General features: G+C 40.0%; 1 protein-coding gene across 2 annotated transcripts in view; it reads left to right on the top strand.

The window, feature by feature from the left end:
- The first annotated feature begins 650 nt into the window (after positions 1–650).
- Positions 651–26,104, top strand: part of LOC129840860 (E3 ubiquitin-protein ligase Itchy-like) — a 69,061-nt gene continuing 43,607 nt past the window's right edge. The window contains exons 1-8 of one of the 2 annotated variants that reach the window (XM_055908930.1): positions 651–799; positions 8,366–8,434; positions 8,908–9,049; positions 20,237–20,361; positions 22,369–22,500; positions 24,110–24,158; positions 24,852–25,033; positions 25,453–25,672. In XM_055908930.1, the coding sequence (XP_055764905.1) occupies positions 8,410–8,434; positions 8,908–9,049; positions 20,237–20,361; positions 22,369–22,500; positions 24,110–24,158; positions 24,852–25,033; positions 25,453–25,672 (875 nt within the window). In that variant the 5' untranslated portion in view covers positions 651–799; positions 8,366–8,409. Of the gene's footprint in view, positions 800–8,365; positions 8,435–8,907; positions 9,050–20,236; positions 20,362–22,368; positions 22,501–24,109; positions 24,159–24,833; positions 25,034–25,452; positions 25,673–26,104 lie in introns of both variants that reach the window. The other variant, XM_055908929.1, reaches the window with a different exon arrangement.

The raw sequence follows: 26,104 nt of genomic DNA, 5'->3' as shown, positions 1-26,104 counted from the left end.
TGTAGTATTGAAACAAGATCACTTTCTCTTGGTCACAGAGACAAAATCAACTTGTCCTTAGAGCTGAAGTTGTAATGAGTCAGCAGACATTTGACTGGCGGAGAACACTGGGCAGAAAATGCTCTGTCATCAGTTACAATTTTGTACTGTAACTAAGTATGATATTTATTTGAAAGTTATAAGAAATGTGAGATAATAGATTAAGTCGTATATATAATTTGATTGTTACTATATTTAGAAAGCATTTCAATCATTTAAAGCCCTATTCCCCCACTTTTGTTGAATAGGAAAAATTATATGATCTTTTATATTTTTACATTTTAATCATATTTGTACTGTGTACTTGACCTTGTGTCCTAAAAATGACTACACCTCAGCAATGTATAACTATGTTTGAAAACATAGATAACATAACTATGAGATTGTAATATTTCTGGTAGTATAAGCATTACAAGGTTTTGTTTATGGCCCTCTCATTATAAAGAATTACAGTATTTTGGGTATGTCTATGTAGGCGGAAATCAGGTTGTGTTTGTTTATTATTTTGTCTGTATTTTAAACTGTGATTGACTACACACTCCAGTACAGTAGGTGGTGGCATGCACCTCTAGTGTTTGTTTGCTAACCGCCGTAATACCATATACGAAGAAGTGAATGGGCTTGTGGAAACCGTGCCAAGGGCTGTGAGCGGTACCTGTCAGACATCTTTCTAGTTTTTCTGAGAAATCGTTTACCGTCCACATATGCCTTGGTGGGCGTGAGGGGACATTACAGAAAATTTTGCTACCAACCGTCACGGGTAAGACATAATCCAATCGTTTTTATGGAAGAATTGTACATTTTCAAAGATATCCGTAGCTAGCTAGTTAGCCTAGGCTAGCTAGCTAACGTTAGCTAGCTATCTCACCTGTGTGACAGCAAAATTCTAAGCTAGCAAACCTGTGCAAAACTTCACGACACATGCTACTGGCTAAGTAGCTAGTTAATAATTAAGATAGCAAACTATAATCCAGTGTTTGTTATTCTATATGTTGTGAAACTAATATGTAACGATAGCTAACTAGCTAACTACCAGAGTTGTTGTTGTTAGCTGTTAGTAACTAGCTAGCTTTTTTGGCCTGCTTTCAACCAGACAGAGCGACCATGGCTTGTTATTGTAATCTCCGTTTTGCTTTTCGCTTGACAGTTTCCTATTGTATCGCTCCTATTCCATGTAGCAGTAGGCTATACATTGTTGTATCGTTACTCTGTGGAATGATAAATTATTCAAATAGTATCTACAGGGCAGCTAATTTAGCTAGCAAACATACAGCAGTTACTTTAGTTATCTAACGTGGTTAGGTCTACATGGTTGTATTTTGCTAACACTAAAACGTGGATTAGTTAGTTAGCTAATTTAGCTGTATATCCCCCCACACACAAACAGCTAGCAATACTAATAACGTTAGTTACTAAGCGTTTGTCTTTCTACCAGAAGTAGCTAGTTAATTATGTAAGATCGGATTTGCCATTTGTAGTGATATATATATTTTAATTTTTGTATTTTTTTCATTTAACCTTTATTTATTGAGTAGGGTTTTGTGGCAACTTCTGAGCTTGACGTACTTATTGTCACTAGCCTGTGGAAGTTAGGAAACCAAGGGACGAGTCAATGTTTGCCTTCAACCCATTCAGAAAAGTGAGAGCCAGGTTACAGTAACTAAAGAAATGAGGCGAGGGGAACAGTAGGCCAGCATCCTTTATTTTTAGACTGCCTTGTTTCCTCGGAAGCCCATTGCCACTACCAACATTTGTTTAAAAGGTCGAATTCGCATCTTGAAATTATGACCAAGTATTTCAAAATGTTGACTTGCTTATCTAGAAATGTTGTGATACGCATCTCAAAATGTCTATTTAGTAAGTCAATCCATCTAAAGACATTGCAGAGATCAGAACAGCAGGGCCGCTGGCAAACATCTGGCGAGCTGGCATTTGCCCCAACAAATATTGACACAACCGCGTTGAAAAAAGGACAAAGTACTGTTGTTTAGACTGATTTGCCTCATGATTTGTCAACTCGTGCACAATTAATCTGTGCTTCAGTCTGATCAACTGTAGTCTACTGATAACAACCACCGCTGCAGGTAACCTAGAGATGCCTATGCGCTCTGATCCCCTTTGGCCAGGGGAAACGAAGCGGTAACGTCATGTATTTATAGCCTAAGCTATGGATTTCTAGCCTAAAATAGGCCTATTTATTTGTGTTAAGAGAAAAGTTAATGTGATCAAATTTGGTTTATATTCAAACTTCGGGTGGCAAGGCTACCTAGATGTTATCAATCACATTATTGACTGGAATTAATAAACACAGTAGTGATGACCTAATGTGTGAGTACATTTTTAAATAGAAATGCAAAGGCCTACACGATGCAACCCTGCATAAAGTAAGCTCAGCCCTGTTAGTTCTATTGTCCAATCTGGTCCCATCATAGCCCATATAAAACCGTTTTACAGCTGGTTTATTACAAGGTTGTACTCTACAACTAGGGTCCTCCCCACTCTGGGACCTTGTTGTGCATCACCACATAATGTTACAAATGAAGAATCATATATAAGTATGGTCTACTATCTCAACATTTCAACTTAGTACCCCAACATTTTGAGTTGCGTGTCTCTAAATTGTGAGTTAGTATCCTCAATTTATTTTTTGGGTGGAATGGGCTTCAATGCTGTGGGACCCATTGTCATTCCAAACATGTTATTAAACAGATATGAACATTTAGGCGAAAGCATTTTGGTTCTATTGATTTGAGTGTATTTTATTCAGTCAGACTTTAGACCCATGCACAGTACTGAGACAGCCTTGGTGAACATTGCAAATTACCTGCTCATGTCTGCAGATTCAGGATCATCTTGATTTTCCTGGAGCTCAGTGCTGCTTTTGACACAGTAAATCACACCATTCTACTGCAGTGCCTCAGAGAGCACTCTGCCATCTGTGGGACTGCCCTAAACTGGTTCACATACCTCTCTAACTACAAGCAGGATGTCACCCTCGGTGATACAAGTTCAGAGGAGTGCACCATAATCTGTTGGGTCCTACAAGGGTTGGCGCTAGCACCCATTCTCTTCCTAGTCTACATGCTCCCACTTGTCCAGATCTTCAGACAGCACAGTGCCCATTTCCACTGCTATGCAGATGTCACACAAGTGTACCTTTAAACAAATCCTGTCTGGAAGAGGTCAAATCTTGGATGCAAAACAACTTCCTCCAACTCAACAGCAGCAAGACAGAGGCAATGCTGATACTCACCCCCCAGCAGATCAACAACTCCTGCAGCATCTGTCTTGATAGAGGCCACATCATTCCCCTCTCCTCAGTCATAAACGTGAGTGTGAAATTCGACCCTGCGCTCTCCTACAATACCCACATTAGTCACATTTGTAAAACGTCATTCTTTCATCTGTAGAACATTTCCCGCCTAAAACCCTCTCACCATTTCTGATCAAGAAATAGCTTATCCATGCATTCGCTTTCTCTAGAATTGATTATGTGAACGCAGTACTTGGGGGCCTGCCTGCAAATTCAATTAATAAATTACAGCTCATCCAAAACAATGCTGCAAGGAAAACAAAAAAAGTCTACCCCCATCTCCCCCATCCATGCTGGCCTCCATTGGCTGTCCCTCAATGAATTGCCTTTCAAATTCACTTCGTCGTCTACAAAGCCTTAAATGGCACCGGCCCTGCCTACCTGTCAGATCTACTCTCACCCTATAAACCTCCACGCACACTACGTTCAGGCCATGCCAAACTGCTCCATAGCCATAGGACCTGGCTCTGCACAATGGGGTTCTGTGCCTCTTCTTCCCAAGCACCGTGCCTTTGGCGCTCCATTCCTGACAGTCTCAGGACTGCTCAAAGCTATTGGGTCTTTTAAAGCAGGCTTTAAAGATCATGGACAGTCGAAATCATGTTTTTCATGACGTTGGAGGATATTTGAAGAAAACCAGATCAAATTATGATGACCAAAGGTATGCAAAATGTCTGCTGTTACATTGATAATGTTTGATCAGAAAGTTACTGTTCCCCTCCAGTGTCAAACACTTTGACACTGGATTCATTATTAAGGGGAAGATTTGAAATCACTAACTTTCATTATATTATGCCAATGGTAACATGATATTATCTTACCTAATTTAAGTACTGCCTTGTAACCAACATTGGAGAAGGTGTGCTTGTAGATGTGTGCTTGTAGATGTATGTGGTTCATATAGCTAAATGGCTACTCTACTGGTGCCAACATTTGACTGTAGGATGTCAGCAAATACACTGCTCAAAAAAATAAAGGGAACACTTAAACAACACAATGTAACTCCAAGTCAATCACACTTCTGTGAAATCAAACTGTCCACTTAGGAAGCAACACTGATTGACAATAAATTTCACATGCTGTTGTGCAAATGGAATAGACAAAAGGTGGAAATTATAGGCAATTAGCAAGACACCCCCAATAAAGGAATGGTTCTGCAGGTGGTGACCACAGACCACTTCTCAGTTCCTATGCTTCCTGGCTGATGTTTGGTCACTTTTGAATGCTGGCGGTGCTTTCACTCTAGTGGTAGCATGAGACGGAGTCTCCAACCCACACAAGTGGCTCAGGTAGTGCAGTTCATCCAGGATTGCACATCAATGCGAGCTGTGGCAAAAAGGTTTGCTGTGTCTGTCAGCGTAGTGTCCAGAGCATGGAGGCGCTACCAGGAGACAGGCCAGTACATCAGGAGACGTGGAGGAAGCCGTAGGAGGGCAACAACCCAGCATCAGGACCGCTACCTCCGCCTTTGTGCAAGGAGGTGCACTGCCAGAGCCCTGCAAAATGACCTCCAGCAGGCCACAAATGTGCATCACTGCCCTGGGGCATTGGGATTTTTTATTTTTATTTTAGACCAGAGGAAAGAGTGCCTCCTACTGGCCCTCCAACACCACTTCCAGCAGCATCTGGTCTCCCATCCAGGGCCTGACCAGGACCAACCCTGCTTAGCTTCAGAAGCAAGCCAGTAGTGGTATGCAGGGTGGTATGCTGCTGGCATGCTGCTGGCTAACTCTAATGAACATATCCTCTGCAGAAGAGGTAACTCTGGGTCTTCCTTTCCTGTGGCTGTCCTCATGAGAGCCAGTTTCATCATAGCGCTTCATGTTCTGTATTTTATTTGTTTAACGAGGCAAGTCATTACAATTTGTGACTGCACTTGAAGTTCTTGAAATTGTCTGGATTGACTGACCTTCATGTCTTAAAGTATTGATGGACTGTCGTTTCCCTTTGCTTTTTTGAGCTGTTCTTCGTAATATTGACGTAGCCCTATTTTGTAAAAGACCATCTTCTGTATACCACCCCTACCTTGTCACAACACATCTGATTGGCTCGAAGCCATTAAGAAGAAAATAAATTCCACAAATTAACTTTTAACAAGGCACATCTGTTAATTGAAATGCATTCCAGGTGACTACCTCATGAAGCTGATTGAGAGTGTCAAGAGTGTGCGAAGCTGTCATCAAGGCAAAGGGTGGCTACTTTGAAGAATCTCAAATATAAATATAATATTTTGATTTGTTTAACACTTTTGGTTACGACATGATTCCATTTGTATCATTTCATAGCTTTGATGTCTGAACTATTATTCTAAAGTGTAGAAAATAGTAAAAATAAAGAAAAACCCTTGAATGAGTAGGTGTCCAAACTTGACTGGTACTGTACATGCATACGGAATGCTACAGTGGAAACGACAACACGATGCACAGAAGATAAGGCCCTTCCTTTGATAGGAACGCACACATGTCATAAGTTATTATTTGTAAGGAAAACAACCATGAAGGCAATGCAGACACCAGCCAGAAAATGTGCCAGGGGGGAAAGGTTTGTGCAAGACCTGTTCTGACTAGAGATGCACAAATGTCTTCATACTTCATCTGGGGAAACACTGGGGAAGTGCTTGAACTCTCGCTGAAGAGTTTGTCATGCTCAATAAAGCTTCAAACATAATTTGTCCAGTGAAATGGGCTAATTATGCGAATTAATGAGTAGGGGCAACACACCTTCATTGAAACTTGAAATTGAAAAGTTGAAACAACCCGCATTGCCCTCAAGCTATTTATATATAGGCTAACTTTCCTGTTGCATAACAATCACATTTTGGAACAGTGAGTGAGTCCATTCTGACATCGCGCACATAAAAAAAACAATCAATGTTTGGATGACCGTTAGAGATATTTGGAACTCATGCGTGAAAAGGTTAAGCACAGTGATTCAATAATTAAGACACACAAATGACTCAAGGGAGACAGAAATCAAGATAACCTGTTCCCGAACCGCCACATCCCGCTGCTGCTGGCCTTCACAAATTCTGCCATTACGGTCCCGAAGTTGCCGGTAATAGGCTACACCAGTGGTCGGCAACCTTCTTTTCCCCCATTTGGAGTGCCAATTTATAATAGCTGACATGCAGATCGGTAGAAATGTTATAATTTTCAAATGTACATGTTTTTTCTTTTTGCAGAGTGGTTTTCGAAAGAGACAGCTGGAAATATTGTTCAAATAGGCTACATTGAAGAACTATTGTAATTCTCAATGGATGTAAAAACAGACTTAATTTACTTGCTATTTGAGGTGGAGAAAAAATTACTTTGAGAAGCTCCACAGCTCATTAGTGGTGGTGAGTTAAGAGAATCAGAAATACTATCAGATCCCCAGATGAGCGCATTTTATAAGCCTACATTCGCACGCAGGCCAGGTAGCCTAAGCCTACTTATATATGCATAATCAGGTGCGCGTCCTTACTCAACATTTACAGGAGCGTTTCAAACAAAAGACAATCAATTGACAACTCATTGCCTAAATGGAATGAAATAAACTTGTTTCTCACAAGTGTAGCCTAGGTTGTGCGCTCTGCAAACAATGCGTCCACTCTGACAATGAGAAGAGTAAAAGACTGTAATAATATATTGAATGCATTAACAGAAATTATGGTAACCGAACAAACATCATTCTGGGAATTAATGTGCTACTGGTGTGCCATCCCCGCGGCCTCCGCAATGGATTAGTCTGCTGAGACAGGCGACAATCAAGCTGTTTTTTTACGTTACAGCCTTATTCTAAAATGGATTAGATAAAAAAAAATCCTTCATCAATCTACAAACAATACCCCATAATGACGATGCAAAAACAGGTTTTAGGTATTTTTGCAAATATGGCACCATCCCTACAGTGTAGCATGGTGGTGGCAGGATCATGCTGTGAGGATGTTTGTCAGCGGCAGGGACTGGGAGACTATTCAGGATTGAAGGAAAGATGAAAGGAACAAAGTACAGAGAGATCCTTGAAGAAAACCTGCTCCAGAGCACTCAGGATCTCAGACAGGGGGTGAAGATTCACCTTCCAACAAAACAACCCTAAGCACACAGCCAAGACAATACAGTATTGGCTTTGGAACAAGTCTTTGAATGTCCTTGAGTGGCCCAGCCAGAGCCTGAACTTGAACCCAATCGAACATCTCTGGAGAAACCTGAAAATAGCTGTACAGCGGTGCTCCCCATCCAACCAGACAGCGCTTGAGAGGATTTGCCAAGCTTGTAGTGTCATATCCAAGAAGACTCAAGGCAGTAATCGCTGCCAAAGATGCTTCAACATCGTACTGAGTAAAGGGTCTGAATCCTTATGTAAATGTCATATTTCATTTTTTTTTTAAATATTTTTTTATATATATATTTGCAAAAATGTCTAAACCTGTTTTTGCTTTGTCATTATGGGGGTATGGTGTGTAGATTGAGGGGGGAAAAAATGATTTAATCCATTTTAGAATAAGGCTGTAACGTAACAAAATGTGGAAAAGGGAAGGGTCTGAATACTTTCAGACTGCACTGTAGGTCTAAACCTACATAATATATAAACCCAAATGTCACCTGAGCCACTAGGCCAAACGGCTATCTGAGGACACCAATCGGGGCCTAAAACTATTGGTGACTCATGATGTACTAGTTTCCGTAATCTGGTAATCCAGGAGGGATTTAACTTTTCCTATCCTTCTGATGTAGCTGTGACCACCAATGTCACGGCTCTATGGTAGTTGGGATTGCCTAGCAAATTAGTATGCAAAGGTAGGCTTTTTGGCTACTTCTTGCTCTCTGTACAACAAAATGCTCAATGTTAGCATTCATTGCCTTGTTTAGTTTGTCTCCATAGGTTTGTTATAGGCCTAAGTATAGTAGTATATTTAAACGTTCCATTGACTGCAGTGGGATAATCCCTTGTGTAAACGAGGACACCTGTAATATAGACGAGTGTCTTGTTTCCTAATGTTTACATTTGATGTGACGTTTGCTTTCTCTGCAGAGCCTGTCGTAACCGAAGCGGGCTTCGGTGTTAATGGCTGAACCATGAAGGCCCAACTACAAGTTACTGGTGAGTTTTGACCTTTTGTTACACCCTAACTTATAGCCCTGAGTAGCTAATAGTAAAGTGATGGTATGTTTTAATTTTTTCAGTAGGCATTTAATATTGTTTTGTGGATAGAATGGAAATAAGAATCAGCCACTGACACCCGAGGAGGCAGAAGACACCTTTTGAATTGGACTGGGCAGTGCTTATTCTCTATAGGCCTAGCTGATGGCACAAGCTTTGATCAAGTACTTATAGTGTATAGAATAACTTTATTTTGAGGGAACTTTGCTTTTCAGTGTTCCAAAAATATAAGTAACATGGTAGGATATTAACAGACCCCAAAACAAGGGTATTGGTTAGGCCTAAGTGAATGTAGTTCTCGCATTTCCATTCTGAGGTTTATTTCTATATCTCACTTAAGTGACTGATAAGAGATTTACTACACTTTTGCTTACCATGCTATTTGTGTGTTTTATGTCCTTTTTTGCACACAGTGCTGTCGGCCAAACTGAAGGAGAACAAAAAGAACTGGTTTGGCCCCAGTCCGTACGTGGAGGTGGCTGTGGACGGTCAGTCGAAGAAGACCGAGAAATGCAACAACACACACAACCCCAAATGGAAGCAGTCACTGACAGTGTAACTACAGCAATAATTATTTGCATGTATATTCATTTAGCATATTCTGTCATTGCACCACACTATCACAAGGGGGAGTTAAAACGCTAATCAAAATATCGTTATCTTTTTAAACAAGACATGGAAAGTTGATTGCAAAAAATTAAGGAACTTGTCTGTCGGCCCTGCATTAAAAACCAAAATAGTTTTAAGAAAATTGTGACAAATAAAAATATATACCAGTGTCGTGTCTTTGCTATGCTGGATTAAGTGATATGTCATGCTATTGTAATAAAATAATTTCTCTGTAATTAATATTACCTGATTAAACTATCATGTAAATGTAATTAACTATAAAGTCGGCACCACTAAAGAATGTTTATAGAGCTGTTATCTTCCGAATAAACTCTTAACTTTTACCGCCTCAGAAACCCGGATCCGGGATCACCCCCCACCCCCCCCCACACTGATTAGCATCACTAGCATAGCGTCACATTTAAATAGTAGCATCTAAATATCATTAAATCACAAGTCCAAGACACCAAATGAAAGATACAGATCTTGTGAATAAAGTCACCATTTCAGATTTTTTAAATGTTTTACAGGGAAGACAAAATATGTAAATCTATTAGCTAACCATGTTAGCAAAAGACACCCTTTTTCTTTGTCCACCATTTTTTCTCAACACCAGTAGCTATCACCAATTCGGCTAAACTAAGATATTGATAGCCACTAACCAAGAAAAAAACTCATCAGATGACAGTCTGATAACATATTTATGGTATAGGATAGGTTTTGTTAGAAAAATGTGCATATTTCAGGTATAAATCATAGTTTGCCATTGCAGCCAGCATCACAAATCTCACCAAAGCTCCTAGAATTACTACAGACAGCAACGTGTATTACCAATTTACTCATCATAAAACATTTCTTAAAAATACACAGCACATAGCAATGGAAAGACACAGATCTTGTGAATTCAGACAACATTTCAGATTTTCTAAGTGTTTTACGGCGAAAACACAATGAATCGTTATATTAGCATACCACATATGCAAACGTTACCAGAGCATTGATTCTAGCCAAAGAGAGCGATAACTCAACATCGCCAAAATATATAAATTTTTTCACTAACCTTCTCAGAATTCTTCAGATGACACTCCTGTAACATCATATTACACAATCCATATAGAGTTTGATCGAAAATGTGCATATTTAGCGGCACAAATCGTGCTTACACAATGGAAATAGTGTTCAACTACTCAAGCAATCTGGCCGGCGCCATTTTGAAAATACAAATATTTTTATCAAAAACTATTCATAAACTTGACTAAAAAAATACAGGTTGGACATGAAATGAAAGATGTATTAGTTATTAATGCAACCGCAGAGTTAGATTTTTAAAATTAACGTTACTAGACATACAGTGTGCGTTACAGCCAGACTAGTGACGCAATAACGGCGTCACTATTCACCATTATTGAGTTTACATTTTTCCACATAAAAACGGAATAACATCATAAATAGCTCTTACTTTTCGACGAGCTTCCATCAGAATCTTGCCATGGTGGTTCTTTGTCCAAAAGAATCGTTGCTTGGTTGTAAAACGTTGCATTCAACTTCTGATATAGCAGCTAACACTAGCTAGCCATAGCTATTTTGCCATAACGTGTCCAAATCCTCAAGGCGCAATACTGAGGAAATTCCGAAAAATAGCAATATACTCGCATAATCTGATATAACTCGGTTTAAAATAGCTTCGTTATGATGCTTCTAACACCTATGTCTAATTAAATTACAGATGGATACATCTAACGTTTAAAATTGAGCGTTTGAAAATGGCATCCTGAGGTCCCTCTCTGCGCAATGCTCAGCGTGGAAAGGAAGGCTCCTCTCGCTCCTTGGCCTTTTATAACCTCTGAGAGCTACGCAGCAAGCCCATTCCACTTCTCATTGGTTACTGACATCCAGGGGAAGGCGGGTGCAGTTCATGTCGTTCCATAGGATATACACAGACTTTCAAAACTGATCTGAAATCAGAGCTTCGCTCTCAGACCATCGCAGTACCTGTCATGGATTTCGCTGTAGAAAGAGTTCTGGGTCACCCACAGACAAAATTCCAACGGCTATAGAAACTAGAAAGGGTTTTCTATCCAATAGAATTAATAATATGCATATTGTACGATCAAGAATTGAGCACGAGGCAGTTTAATTTGGCGACACCCAGAAATAAAAAGTGCTAATTGCGCCACCTATTGGAAAAAGGTTAAAGACCTGGTAATCTTTTACATCAATAGCAGTCAATTATTAATCGTCACCTTATTCAGTCTCATCTGAACATCGTAAACTCTTGATTATCTTCACGAACCCTGGCTAACAAGTTGAATCAGCAATACAAAATTTGATTTATTCATTTACTAATACCTAAACAATCACACAGAATTACATATACACAGGATGGGTCATACATTGATTACTAATTGTCATAAAAGAAAACGTCCCTAGCGGATTGAACAAATTTGACGGCTGGTTACACAAAGAAAGGGGGTTGGGGTTCGAATGAAAGTGCAGGAAGACTGAGGAACAAATAATTTGGTCTCTGATCAGACCTTGTAAGGCTATGCTATAGTAAATACAGAATCGTATGCATTGTAAATAACCGCCCATTTGGAAAAGGAAAATGCAAGAAATATTTGCTCTGAGCTATGCTTCAATAGGTTGGTCGTAGATGGAAGGCCATGTTGCCCAACAGAGATCTCCCTTGTCCTTTGAAGAATATGTCTTGTGGCAGAACGGATACGCTGTAGTGCCGTCGTCGTGTGGTAGAGCAGATACTTTGTCCGTCCTTTCCTAGCCCACGTTTACAGCTGCTGCTGCTAACTCAACGGCTAGGTGGTATCACTTCTTTAGTGAATAATAGTTCAAAGTTCATACTAAGTTGCCATACTTTGAGCTCACGCTGAAGTTGGCTTAGTTCTGTAGTTTGATATTAGCCCTTTTAATGTATGAACTGTTTACAAACATTTTTGTAAAGGGCTGATGTAGTAGGGATAGAAGGGCATGTTTCATAGTTCACAACCAATGTCGGTTCACATGGGCGGGGCCACTGAGTTGAGCCTAGTTCACTTATGAAAACCAATTCTCTCATTTAGAAGCTAAAATTACATTTCATCTGTTCACAAATAGTTTCAAATGTAAACATTTAAATTGCACAACAATTCCATGTGAATCTGATAACTATAATGTGTAGACTTTCCAAGATACAGTTCATGTCATCCTATCATCAATAATAATGTCTCAGATAACAACTGATCTGATATCATATTCTTTAAGTACCAACACATATTTTCAACTGGTTGGATTACCGAAATTTGGTTCTGTTCACCACCCTTTTGATGTTACCCGACTCTCTATGTTAACAAAGTGCTTTCCAAGAGTCACTCTGTAGGGTAGAGAGAGAGAGGAAAGGGGGAAAGGTATTTATGGGGGTCATAAACCTCACCAACAGGCCAACGTCATGACAAACAGTTTCATTTAAGGACCAAAAAATTTACAGCTGTGCCATATAGATTGCAAACTAGTTGGGAAGAGATTTTCGATGTACCGATTCCATAGCACATGGTTTATTAATTGACACGCAATTTTCCGTTTATTATAACCTACCGCAGGCCAAAAACATATGGGTTTAATCTTCTGAACTAATGATTATATTAAAGATAGAAGCCGCCGCTTAATGAGTTCCGAGAGCCGATCTGTTATCCAACTATTATTATTATTATTGAATGACATAGCATGGGGACTGGTCTTGATAAATCAATCAGATTTTTATTTGGCAATATAAGGATTATTTTGCTCTTCATTTGCATTCACCTAGTAGCGTAGGCCTACAGTACTCTCGACCTGTCTCGTTGTACAGCACCATATTTTCCTAATGGAAACCTTTTAATTAAATCGCTTTAGCCGTGATTGTAAAATGAATCATCTGATGCATTGGTCCAGAGCCAGGAGAGTAACGGAGAGTCACCTTTGAGCTCTGGAACTCCACCTCTTTTTTTTTGTGTGATTTTATTTACAAAATGGGAATTTAATAGCCCGGCTACTGTAGTTGTAACCCCCCCCCCACCCCAACTTGCAATGTATTCAATGTTTATTTCAACTACATTTTAGTTGCACTTCCCCCAGCTCCACGACCACGGGTAAAACCTTGCTGAGATGATCAATGTATTGGTTGCATTGTTGTATCGTCATTTTCTCAAGCCAAGACGTCTTGATGGCCTTCACCAGTTTTTCTTTCCTTGTAGGCTTGGCAGAGTTAAGGATTAACGTTTTCAGTGGATGCCAAACAAATTTGATTGGGTTTAAATTAGGAGACCTACATATAGAGATGAGAATTTCTTTGTTTGTTATACTGTAGGTCTACCGTAGGCGACATGAGTCTCACTAATGTTGAATAATGTGCTGTTAAAAGTGTTATGTGTTTTATTTATTTTTATTTCACCTTCATTTTACTACGTAAAGGTCTACTTACTCTGCTGGTGTCTTGACCCAGTTTATACCCTCATTTGCAATGCAAACCTGGGCGGCAATGTGTTTTGGGTCATTGTCTGCATTTGGAGAAGAGGACCAAAAAATTGGCAGATGTGCCATATAGATTGCAAAATAGTTGGGAAGAGATTTCTGATGTACCGATTCTATGGCACATCAACATCTTTATGCTTTCATTAATAAAATTATAATTTCAAAATGCAGACATTTAAACTATCAGCAGGAAAATAGACTCTTGTCAAGTTTAGGGACTTTATATATATTAATGGATCCATAACGAATTACTATGGGAATACATGGAAGAGGCAAGTGGAAGGGGGAAAAAGTAAGAAACTTCTCTGTCGGCCTGGAGGCATTTTGAAAACGTGTTTTCAGACACTTGTTTTTCACAAGGGCTATTAGCAGGACAATAGACACCATGTGGTCCCAAAAACACCTCTCTGACAGGGTCCAGCATATCTCTTGATGTCATTGAATGTCTTGCCAGGTTTGATCCATGCCTGGGCCTGCTACACACAAAGTTCTTGTTTGTCAGACAAATCATTGCGTCGAAACTACTGAACAATACAAGAGAACACACATGGTTACTGTTCTGGGGAGAAAAGAGAAAAATAAATATGTAAAATGTCTTCGACTGTCTTCTGACTATGATTTGAGCCATGTTGATTGCCTTTGCCGGGTGATCATCTTCAACCATCATTGAGTCCATCTTACCGAGTCTGGATGGATCCATAACGAATTAATATGGGAATAAATATCACTGAATGACAGAAATATTGGATAAATTGGGCTAATGAAGGCAACATTGTTGCTTACTGGAACACCCAAAGTCATCCAATTGTTATAATAGGATTTAAAGCAAGGTCACTGAGGTGACCATGAACCCGATGGTCACTCTGACATACCTCCAGAGTTCCTCCGTGGAGATTGGAGAACCTTCCAGAAAGACAAAAATCTCTGCAGCACTCCACAAATCAAGCCTGTATGGTAGCGTGGCCAGACGGAAGCCACTCCTCAGTAAAAGGCACATGACAGCCCGCTTGGAGTTTGCCAAAATGCACCTAAAAACAAGATTCTCTTTTCTGATAAAACCAAGATTGAACTCTTTGGCCTGAATGCCAAGCGTCACGTCTGGAGGAAACCTGACATCATCCCCATGGTGAAGCATGGTGGCAGAAGCGTGATGGCAGTATCATGCTGTGGGGATGATTCTGCCAGATCCTTGATGAAAACCTGCGCCACAGCGCTCAGGACCTCAGACTGGGGCGAATGTTCACCTTCCTACAGGACAAAGACCCAAAGCACACAGCCGAGACAACACAGGCGTGGCTTTGGGATAAGTCTCAATGTCCTTGAGTGGCCCAGCCAGAACCCGGACTTGAACCCGATCAAACATCTCTGGAGAGACCTGAAAATAGCTGTGGGGCAACGTTCCCCATCCAACCTGACAGAGCTTGAGAAAATGGGAGAAACTCCCCAAATACAGGTGTGCCAAACTTATAGCGTCATCTCCAAGAAGACTCGAGGCTGTAATCACTGCTGAAGGTGCTTCAACAAGGTACTGAGTAAAGGGTCGGAATACTTATGTAAATGTTATATTTCAGTTTTTTTTAAATTTGTAATACATTTTTAAACATTTCCCCCAAAAAGTTTTTGTTTTGTCATTATGGGGTATTGTGTGTAGATTGATAAGGGGGGGAAAAAACGTTTGAATAATGCTGTAACGTAACAAAATGTGTAAAAAGTCACTGAATCCTTTCCGAATGCATTGTATATCACTAGTAGTACATTTCTGTTAATTCCTAATTGCATTGGTTATGTAATTGCTGTTAATGCAATAAATATTATTATTCCAGTCTTACTGTTACCATTGTTGGAGTGAACACATTGTTTGCGCAGCGCATAATCTATGCTACACTTGTGAGAATTGACTTTGTCATTTCAGTCATTGTCTTTTTTGTTTGGAGCGCTCCTGTCAATGTTGATTAAGGACGCACACACATAGAAGTAGGCCTATAGGCCACCTAGCCTGCTCAGAAATGTAGGCATATAAATGTGGCCAATTGGAGATCTGATAGTATTTCTGATTGGCTTAAAACTTCTTATGGATACGTGGGACGATAGCGCCCCACTTGGCCAACATCCAGTGAAATTGCAGAGCGCAAAATTCAAAAATACTAAATTTAAATATTTAACATTCTTGAAAATATATGTGTTATACATAAATATAAAGCTTAACTTGTTGTTAATCCAGCCGCCGTGTCAGATTTCAAAAAGGCTTTACGGCGAAAGCAAGCCATGTGATTATCTGAGGACAGCGCCCAGCACACAAATGCATAAAAAATTATTTTCAACAAGGGAGTTGCGACACGAAAGTCAGAAATAGCAATATAATATATGCCTTACCTTTGAAGATCTTCTTCTGTTGGCACTCCAAAAGGTCCCAGTTACGTTACATATGGTCCTTTTGTTTGATAAAGTCTTTCTTTATATCCATAAAAACTCAGTTTAGCTGGCGCGCTTCAGTCAATAATTCACTCGGTTTCCCTCCTTCAAAATGCATACAAAATTAATCCCAAACGTTACCAATAAACTTATCTAAACAAGTCAATCAAAGTTTATAATCAAAACTTAGGTACCCTAATACGCAAATGAACGATAAAATTTAAGATGGAGAATCGTTATTGTCTTTACGGGAGATAAACAAAAAGAATGCGCTTCCTTGGGCATGCCCTTGGAAACTCTTAAACACTACAGCCAAAATGGGAGCCACTTAGAAAAACTACAACTTCTCCCTCAGTTTTCCAAAAACCAGCCTGAATCTCTTTCTAAAGAATGTTGAAATCTAGTGGAAGCCCTAGGAACTGCAACCGGGGACGATTTCACCCTATTATACAAGTGCCAGCCATTGAAATCAGTGATATGCTGATTATCTTTTGGGGGGGCGGGGGGTGGTTTGTCCTCAGGGTTTTGCCTGCCATTTCAGTTCTGTTATACTCACAGACATTATTTTAAGTTTTAGAAACTTTTGTGTTTTCTATCCAAATCTACCAATTATATGCATATCCTAGCTTCTGGGCCTGAGTAGCAGGCAGTTTAGTTTGGGCACGCTTTTCATCCGGACGTCAAAATACCGCCCCCTATCCCAAAGAAGTTAACCTGTCTAGGATCAGCGTGGCGCTAGCGGCCCCCCCCCCCCCCCCCCCACTGAAAAACCAGTGCCGCGAAATTCAAAAAAAATATTTTTTTAAAATATTTAACTTTCACACATTAAAGTCCAATACAGCTAATGAAAGACACAGATCTTGTGAATCCAGTCAACATTTCCGATTTTTAAAATGTTTTACAGGGAAGACACAATATGTAAAGATGTACATCTATTACCTAAAAACACATTAGCATAATCCACCATCTTTTATTTGTCCACCAACACCAGTAGCCATCACCAATTCGGCTAAACTAAGATATTTATAGCCCCTAACCAACAAAAAAACTCATTAGATGACAGTCTGATAACATATTTATGGTATGGGATAGGTTTTGTTAGAAAAAAGTGCATATTTCAGGTAGATGGCATAGTTTACAATTGCACCCACCATCACAAATGGACTAGAATAATTACAATGAGCAACGTGTTTACCTAACTACTAATCATCAAACATTTCGTAAAAATACACAGCATACACGAATCGAAAGACACAGATCCTGTGAATACAGACAATATTTCAGATTTTCTAAGTGTCTTACAGCGAAAACACAATAAATCGTTATATTAGCTTAGCACATAGCAATTAGCAGCCCAGCATTGATTCTAGCCAAAGTGAGCGATAAAAGTCAACATCGCCAAAAGATATTAATTTTTTCACTAACCTTCTCAGAATTCTTCCGATGACACTCCTGTAACATCACATTACAACATGCATATACAGTTTGATCGAAAATGTTTATATTTAGCCACCAAAATCATGGTTAGACAATGTGAAATGTAGACAAGCTGGTAAAGAAAAAGTCCTTGCGCCACTTAGACAGTGATCTACTCTTATACATAAATACTCATAAACGTGACTAAAAAATATAGGGTGGACAGGGATTGATAGACAATTTAATTCTTAATACAATTGCGTTATTACATTTTTTAATTTATCCTTACTTTTCAATACAGTTTGCGCCAAGCGAAGCTACGTCAAAAAACATGGCGTCCTAAGCCACTAAAATGTTTCGACAGAAACACGATTTATCATAATAAAAATGTCCTACCTTGAGCTGTTCTTCCATCAGTATCTTGGGCAAAGGATCCTTTCTTGGGAGAAATCGTCTTTTGGTGGAAAGCTGTCCTCTTGCCATGTGGAAATGTCAACTGCGTTCGGGATGAACTGAAAAGCGTGCCCAACTTTTCACATCGTTGCAAAAATAAATGTCCCAAAATCGCACTAAACGGATATAAATTGCTATAAAACGCTTTAAATTAACTACCTTATGATGTTTTTAACTCCTATAACGAGTGAAAAGATGACCGGAGAAATATAACAGGCTAAACTAACGCTTGGAACAGGTGCGCGCCGGTGTCCTCTAGGCTCATGACGCAGCTCCCAAAGAATGACTAGCTTCAGGGTTTTTTCATTTGTAGGGCCTGTGAACGCGCAATCGACCCCGTTGGAATCGTCATCACGTAAAGGCATCCAGGGGAAGACGTAAGAAGTGTCCGTATAGTCATAGCAACGACAGTGCCCTTATAACTGACTTCAGAAGAGTGGCCAACATTTCTCAAGTCTGACTCCATGTCAGGGAAATTGCTGTAGAATGGGCTCTGTTCCACTTAGAGACAAAATTTCAACTCCTATAGAAACTATAGACTGTTTTCTATCCAATAATAATAATAATATGCATATTGTACGATCAAGGATTTTGTGGGAAGCCGTTTAAAAAATTAGCCAAATTAGCATAAATAGTCTAAACAGCGCCCCCATCCCCAACAGGTTAACGCATCACCACTAATGACCTGTGGAGCTTTTCAAAATAATGTTTTATTCACCTCAAAACAGCAAGCAAACAAAGTCTGTTTTTACATCCCATTGAGAATTACAATAGTTCCTTAACTACTCAGCATGAAAGGGAAAAATGGCATGCTCTGATCCAGTTGAAACGTCATAAAATAGTTCTACCTGATTACTTCTTATCAGTGCTTGACTTAGATTGAAATAGGTTCTGGTACTCATTTTGGGTGCTGGTATGGTTTTATATTTAGGTGCAGGAGCTCCACAATGCTTTTGAGCTAATATTCTATAAGAGGAGCTCAAGCAGTAGAAAATGTGAGGTGCTGGTACATCTGCCCAAGTCAAGCACTGCTTCTTATCTCTTGCGCAAATAGCCTGCAGTTGTTTCTGTCCCGAGCTCACAATTTATTTTTATACAATGTTGCAAGTTCGTTAGTACTAGTTTCGGGCCAGACAGAAGTTAATAGTTGATACAATGTTTCAAGTTTGGCTACACATTGCCAGTCTACAACAATGTGATTTTATAGGATATTTTATTTTTATCAGAGTATATTCTACCTGCAGGCTGCAATGTTTTTATTTGTTGTCTTTATGTAGGCTATTTCTACGTAGTTGGCAATGGCAATAGAAGTTACTTTTTAGGTTTATTATTTTCATTTGGATTGATTAACCACATAACATCAATTTTAAGATATGAAGACTTTATCTAAATGAAACTATTTCACGAAAATGTATGTTTGAAAACCATAACTGGCACGCAGATCGGTAGAAATGGTAAGATAAATTGGCATTCCATATGGGAAAGGTTGCTCGTGTAGCCTATTACCGGCAACTTCAGGAGAGTCATGGCAGGATCTACAAAAACCAGCAGGAGCGGGAGGAGAATAGTTGGGCTAGGTTTTTTTTCTTCTTTTTTTCCTTCAGGTCATCGTTCTCTGGTGCCCTCTTGAGGCATTTGTCTTATTTCATCAAACTGTAAGGTTAAAGCGTCAGGCAAGCTCAATGCATATAGTTGATTTAATGAAAACACATAGGGTGTTTGGAAAAATGCACGTTTAAAAATGTTTACCAATCGATTGGTCGAAAGAACAGACAACTTTCAGTCGACCCAAGATTTTTTTTAGTCGGGGACAGCCCTAACAAATAGAAGGTACACTTCCTTTTTTTTTTGTATAGATTTTTTTTATCTGTAGCCTCATGATATCAGCCAAAACAAGCTCAATAACTCAATGCATGCACACACCTATTGAGTATGCATTCACCTGTATTGTGAATAGGCTTAGGCTACATCTTGATTTACCCAGTTTATCAATAGAGATTTACCATTCAAATAAATGACTACCATTGTTGTTTTTGTAGTTGGATAGGTAAAAGAAAAAACTCACATCGATTTGTATGATTTTATTCATTAGTGCATACATTCGAATGTCAAATGTTATGATATTAATCTCAAAAGATCTGTCTGGATCAAGTGCCATTCTGTGACTTTGGCTAATATGCCTTATTTTTTTTGCCGTGGTATTGAGTTTCGTGATACTAAACCTGGTATCGGTGTCGAAGTCAAAATTCTGGTATCGTGACAACACTATTGTCTCTTCCTTGTGTACTGTTGTATAGCCTACGTGCAGTGTTGAAACCCTAACTAAATATACTTTTTCCCTCTACACAGAATTCTCACACCTTTCAGTAAGCTCATTTTCCGGGTATGGAGTCATCAGACGCTGAAGGCCGACATCTTATTGGGAATGGCTACATTGGAGATCAGTGAAACCCTAAAGTCCAATGATATGAAACGTGAGTTAATTCTCTTCTCCCTATAAGGCACAGAGCAGGTAGTATGAAATGTGATTATCTGAAATCTCTGTTTGACTCTTTGATATTGGAAAAGCGTGATGCACTGGGATGTAACATATACGGTGCCTTCGGAAAGTCTTCAGACCCCTTGACTTTTTCCACATTTTGTTACATTATAGCCTTATTCTGAAATGTTAAATAGTTTTTTCCCCTCATCAATCTACACACAATACCCCTTAATGACGAAGCAAAAATAGGTTTTTAGAAATTTTAGCAAATTTATTTAAAAAAATCAACTTTATCACATTTACTGAAGTATTCAGACCTTTTACTCAGTACTTTGTTGAAGCACCTTTGACAGTGTTTACAGACTCAAGTCTTGGGTATGACGCTACAAGCTTGGCAAACCTGTATTTGGGGAGTTTCTCCCATTCCTCTCTGCAGATCCTCTCAAGCTCTGTCAGGTTGGACAGGTAGTGTTGCTGCACAGATATTTTCAGGTCTCTCCAGAGATGCTTGATCGGGTTCAAATCTGGGCACTGGCTGGGCCACTCAAGGACATTCAGAGACTTGTCGCTAAGCCACTCCTGTGTTGTCTTGGCTGTGTGCTTAGGGTCGTTGTCCAGTTGGAAGGTAAACCTTCACCTTTTTGCAAACTTCAAGCGGGTAGTCGCGCCTTTTACTGAGTGGCTTCTGTCTGGTCACTCTACCATAAAGGCCTGATTTGGTGGAGTGCTGCAGAGATGGGTGTCATTCGGGAAGGTTCTCCCATCTCCACAGAGGAACTCTAGAGCTCTGTCAGAGTGACCATCAGGTTCTTGGTCACCTCCCTGACCAAGGCCCTTCTCCCCCGATTGCTCAGTTTGGCCGGGCGGCCAGCTCTTGGAAGAGTCTTGGTCGTTCCAAACTTCTTCCATTTAAGAGCAATGGCCACTATGTTCTTGGGGACCTTCAATGCTGCAGACATTGTTTGGTACCCTTCCCCAGATTTGACCCTCAACACAATCCTGTCTCGGAGCTTTACGGACAATTCCTTCGACCTCGTGGTTTGGTTTTTGCTCTGACATGCACTGTCAACTGTGGGACTCTATATAGACAGATGTGTGCCTTTCCAAATCATGCCCAATCAATTGAATTTACCACAGGTGGAAACAGGATGCACCTGAGCTAAATTTTGAGGAACATTTATATAAAAAAATACTTTTTTTCTTTGTCATTATGGGGTATTGTGTGTAGATTGCTGAGGATTAAAAAAAAAAAATCTATTAGAATAAGACTGTAAGGTGAAAAAGACGAGGGGTCCGAAGGCACTGTACAAGGGCTTTGCAAAATATATTTACATATAGTCCTTTATATACTAACATACTTTTTGTCTTGTCAAGGCCTGCATATAGGCCTATATCTGTCTGACTGCACACACGTTATGGAAGAATATTTGTATGTGTGTGTCGTGGTCTGTTAGGGGGAAATTAGATTTTCTTCTCTAATCCACTATTTCATACATGTATGGTATTCTTTGCGACGCAACCCTCACTCCAGCTTATATTAGCCCACTCTTGACTTTCACTCAAGCAGGTGAATGGGCTTCCTCTGCCAATACAGTGAGTCCTTTCGGTCATGGTCGGCATGTGACCCTCAAACACCCGATTCATAAATTATTGCACTACAGTCAGAGGTCAAAGGAACCAGACACACCTATGTAAGCTAATGAATAAAAATGATAATAATATGGTAAATAAATGCCATTCATACTTGTTATCCCAGCCATAGCTTTTTCAGGAACACAAGTCATATTTCTCACATGAGATGGGAATATATCTAGGCTAGAATTCAAGCTAATCCACCACATCCATGTTTACACTGTCTTCAGTTTGTTTACAAACCAGCATGTGCATGCACGTGCTTACATGCCTGTGTGTATGTGTGCGCGTGCTTACATGCCTGTGTGTGTGTGCATGTATGTGTGGCGTGCATGCCATATCTCTCAACTCTCCGCTCCTGTGTCAGTCTCTGAGGTGGTGCAGACCCTGCAGCTGTGTTCAGACCGAGACCACACTGACGTGGTGGGGGACCTGTCAGTCTGTCTGGACGGCATGCAGGTGGACCCAGAGACATTCACCTCTGCAGAGAGGGACCATGGTGAGGGTCATGTGATTTAAAAGGGATTGTTCACCTGAATTACAAAATTACATATTGGTTTATCGTGCATAAATGCTAATATACACTACCGGTCAGAAGTTTTAGAACACCTACTCAGTCAAGGGTTTTTCTTTATTTTTACTATTTTCTACATTTTAGAGAAGTGAAGACATCAAAACTATGAAATAACACATATGGAATCATGTAGTAACCCCAACATTTTAGATTCTTCAAATAGCCACCCTTTGCCTTGATGACAGCTTTGCACACTCTTGGCATTCTCTCAACCAGCTTCACCTGGAATGGTTTTCCAAGTGTCTTGAAGTAGTTCCCACATATGCTGAGCACTTGTTGGCTGCTTTTCTTTCATTCTGCAAACCATCTCAATTTGTTTGATGTCGGGGATTGTGGAGGCCAAGTCATCTGATGCAGCACTCCATCACTCTCCTTGGTAAAATAGTCCCTTACACAGCCTGGAGGTGTGTTGGGCCATTGTCCTGTTGAAAAACAAATAATAGTCCCACTAAGCCCAAACCAGATGGGATGGCGTATCGCTGCAGAATGCTGTGGTAGCCATGCTGGTTAAGTGTGCCTTGAATTCTAAATAAATCAGTGTCACAAGCAAAGCACCATCACACCTCCTCCTCCATGCTTTACGGTGGGAAATACACATGCGGAGATCATCCGTTCACCCACACCGCGTCTCACAAAGACACGGCGGTTGGAACCAAAAATGTCCAATTTGGACTCCAGACGAAAGGACAAATTTCCCCTGGTCTTCCTTTCCAATGGCGGTCCTCATGAGACCCAGTTTCATCATAGCGCTTGATGGTTTTTGCGACTGCACTTGAAGAAACTTTCAAAGTTCTTGACATTTTACGTGTTGACTGACCTTCATGTCTTAAAGTAATGATGAAATGTCGTTTCTCTTTGCTTATTTGAGCTGTTCTTGCCATAATATGGACTTGGTCTTTTACCAAATAGGGATATCTTCTGTATACCCCACCTACCTTGTCGCAACACAACTGATTGACTCAAACGCATTAAGAAGGAAAAAAATTCCACAATCTAACTTTTAACAAGGCACACCTGTTAATTGAAATGCATTCCAGGTGACTACCTCATGAAGCTGGTTGAGAGAATGCCAGGAGTGTGCAAAGCTGTCATCATGGCAAAGGGTGGTATTTGAAGAATGTCAAATATAAAAAAGATTTTGATTTGTTTAACACTTTTTTGGGTGGTTACTACATGATTCCATTTGTGTTATTTCATAGTTTTGATGTCTTCACTAGAAAATAGTAGAAAATAGTAAAAATAAAGAAAAATCCTTCAATGAGTAGGTGTTCTAAAACTTTTGACCGGTAGTGTAGGTGCTATGGACTTGCATTGGATTTGTGCCACAAATGCTAAAAAGTTAGCATTTGAAACAGCAGCCTGATCAATGCATGGATTGCTGTCATACTTTGTCAATGGACGGCTTACAGGGAAAGGAAATCAGTATGTAATTTGGGTGAACTATCCCTTTAATATGTTTCCCTGGGTTGAATATGATCTATTTCTCCCCTCAGTATTGTATTCTTTGTTTTGATTTTTAAAAACATTTCAACAGTTGCTGTTCCAAACGGGGAGGTGAGACAGAACGGAGATAGTGTCAACAGGTATTGTGTTTTTATACTTCTAAAATATTTTCTAACAATTGTTTTATGTCTTCTGTAAGTTCTTCAAGTGAACACACCTACTTTTGACTATGTTTGGTAATGTCCTTAAGGTATTAAGTCAGCAACTGTTTTGTAATATTACTCAGTCAAAGAAGGATATCTTCCCAATGTGAATACTAGATATGGGCACAGATATGGAAAATCTATATCGATATCAGTTGCATTTTTTCTATACTAAATCGATATTGTCTGGGAAGTCCGGATAACAGCTTGCTGATTGCAATTATCTTAACAAAGGACATATCTTAACAATTCTTGATCCTACTTAATTTACATTCTTGGTAAGGGAGAGGGGGAGGACATTTTATTTTACATGACGTTAACACTTGACAGTATATAAATATTTATATTGCTTTCATAAAAGTAATTTTTTAGTGTCATAATTGCTGATGTCAGTGATGTGATCCTCCAGTATGTGTATATTGTCAAATTAAAAGTAGTAGTAGTATAAGTAAATAAAAAGGTTGATCACAAAAAAAACGTCACTAAGGGAAGCAAAAAGGAATAGGCACTACCTGTCTTACATTACAGCCAAAACATCAAAGAAGAAGTATATGTTGAAAAAGGACTAGGAGCCATTGGCTGTTACTTTTGTTTCTATATTTTGACTTTTAGTGATAATATACCACCCAGATCCAGCAGGGACACGTCCCCCTCCAGTGACTCCACAGAGGACTGGGTCATCGTCCCCAACGGCCACACGGTCAACAGCATGGGTTCTCCTGCCCCATCCCCAGGGGGCTCCAAGTCCACACGGCCCCCCAGACCTGCACGGCCTCCCCCACCCACCCCCCGCAGACCAGCCGCTTCCCCAGGTGGGCACCACGCAAAACAATACTGTAGAAATGCCATAGTATTACCCTAGATATATATGGTAGAAATACCACAGCAATACCATAGCCATACTATAGAAATACAATAGAAAAAGTAAAACGATAGTAATACAATAGATGAACATAGAATTCTCTGACAGAACTATTGAAAGATATTCCTTTCATGTGTTGACATGCTAATGCCATGTCCATTTATTGCTTTCTCATGTAATGAAACTGTCATGTTTTCATGCCATTCACTATTCATGCCATTTAGTGAAATTGAAAGAAATAAGTGCTGGCCAGATATGGTATTCAACACCGACCGATATGCATTCTAGTAACCTTTTTAGCCTTATTTACTAGATTCTCATCGGCATCTCCTACTAGCGACCACAGCTAACCTTCTCTCCTCCGTCCAGCCTCCTCCAGCAGCTCTACCCATAGCGAGGTGAGTGAGCCCCCGGCTTCATACGGCTCGTCCCTGGCCTCGGCCAGCGGGGCCTCCTCAGACCCCCCTCAGGAGAACGGAGCTGCACCCCCACAGGCAGCCAGCACCCCCCCGGCTATCGGGGCACCAGCTGGTGCACCCCCAGCCGGTGGGCCCCCCCGAGTCATCCCTAACGGCCCACTGCCTCCAGGGTAAGGGGACTCATAGATGCCTAACCAGATGTTATAATGAGAAAGTACAAAAAGAACAAGTCAAAAAAAGCCCTGACCAGCTCCATCTATCGGAAATGTGCGTTCGTGTTCTGTAGCATCATTTTAATGCACATACAGTGGGGCAAAAAAGTATTTAGTCAGCCACCAATTGTGCAAGTTCTCCCACTTAAAAAGATGAGAGAGGCCTGTAATTTTCATCATAGGTACACTTCAACTATGACAGACAAAATGAGAAAAGAAATTCCAGAAAATCACATTGTAGGATTTTTTATGCATTTATTTGCAAATTATGGTGGAAAATAAGTATTTGGTCAATAACAAAAGTTTATCTCAATACTTTGTTATATACCCTTTGTTGGCAATGACAGAGGTCAAACGTTTTCTGTAAGTCTTCACAAGGTTTTCACACAC

This window comes from Salvelinus fontinalis, chromosome 3, assembly GCF_029448725.1.
Source record: "Salvelinus fontinalis isolate EN_2023a chromosome 3, ASM2944872v1, whole genome shotgun sequence".
Lineage (NCBI taxonomy): Eukaryota > Metazoa > Chordata > Actinopteri > Salmoniformes > Salmonidae > Salvelinus > Salvelinus fontinalis.
This window is presented reverse-complemented; position numbering and strand designations above follow the sequence as displayed.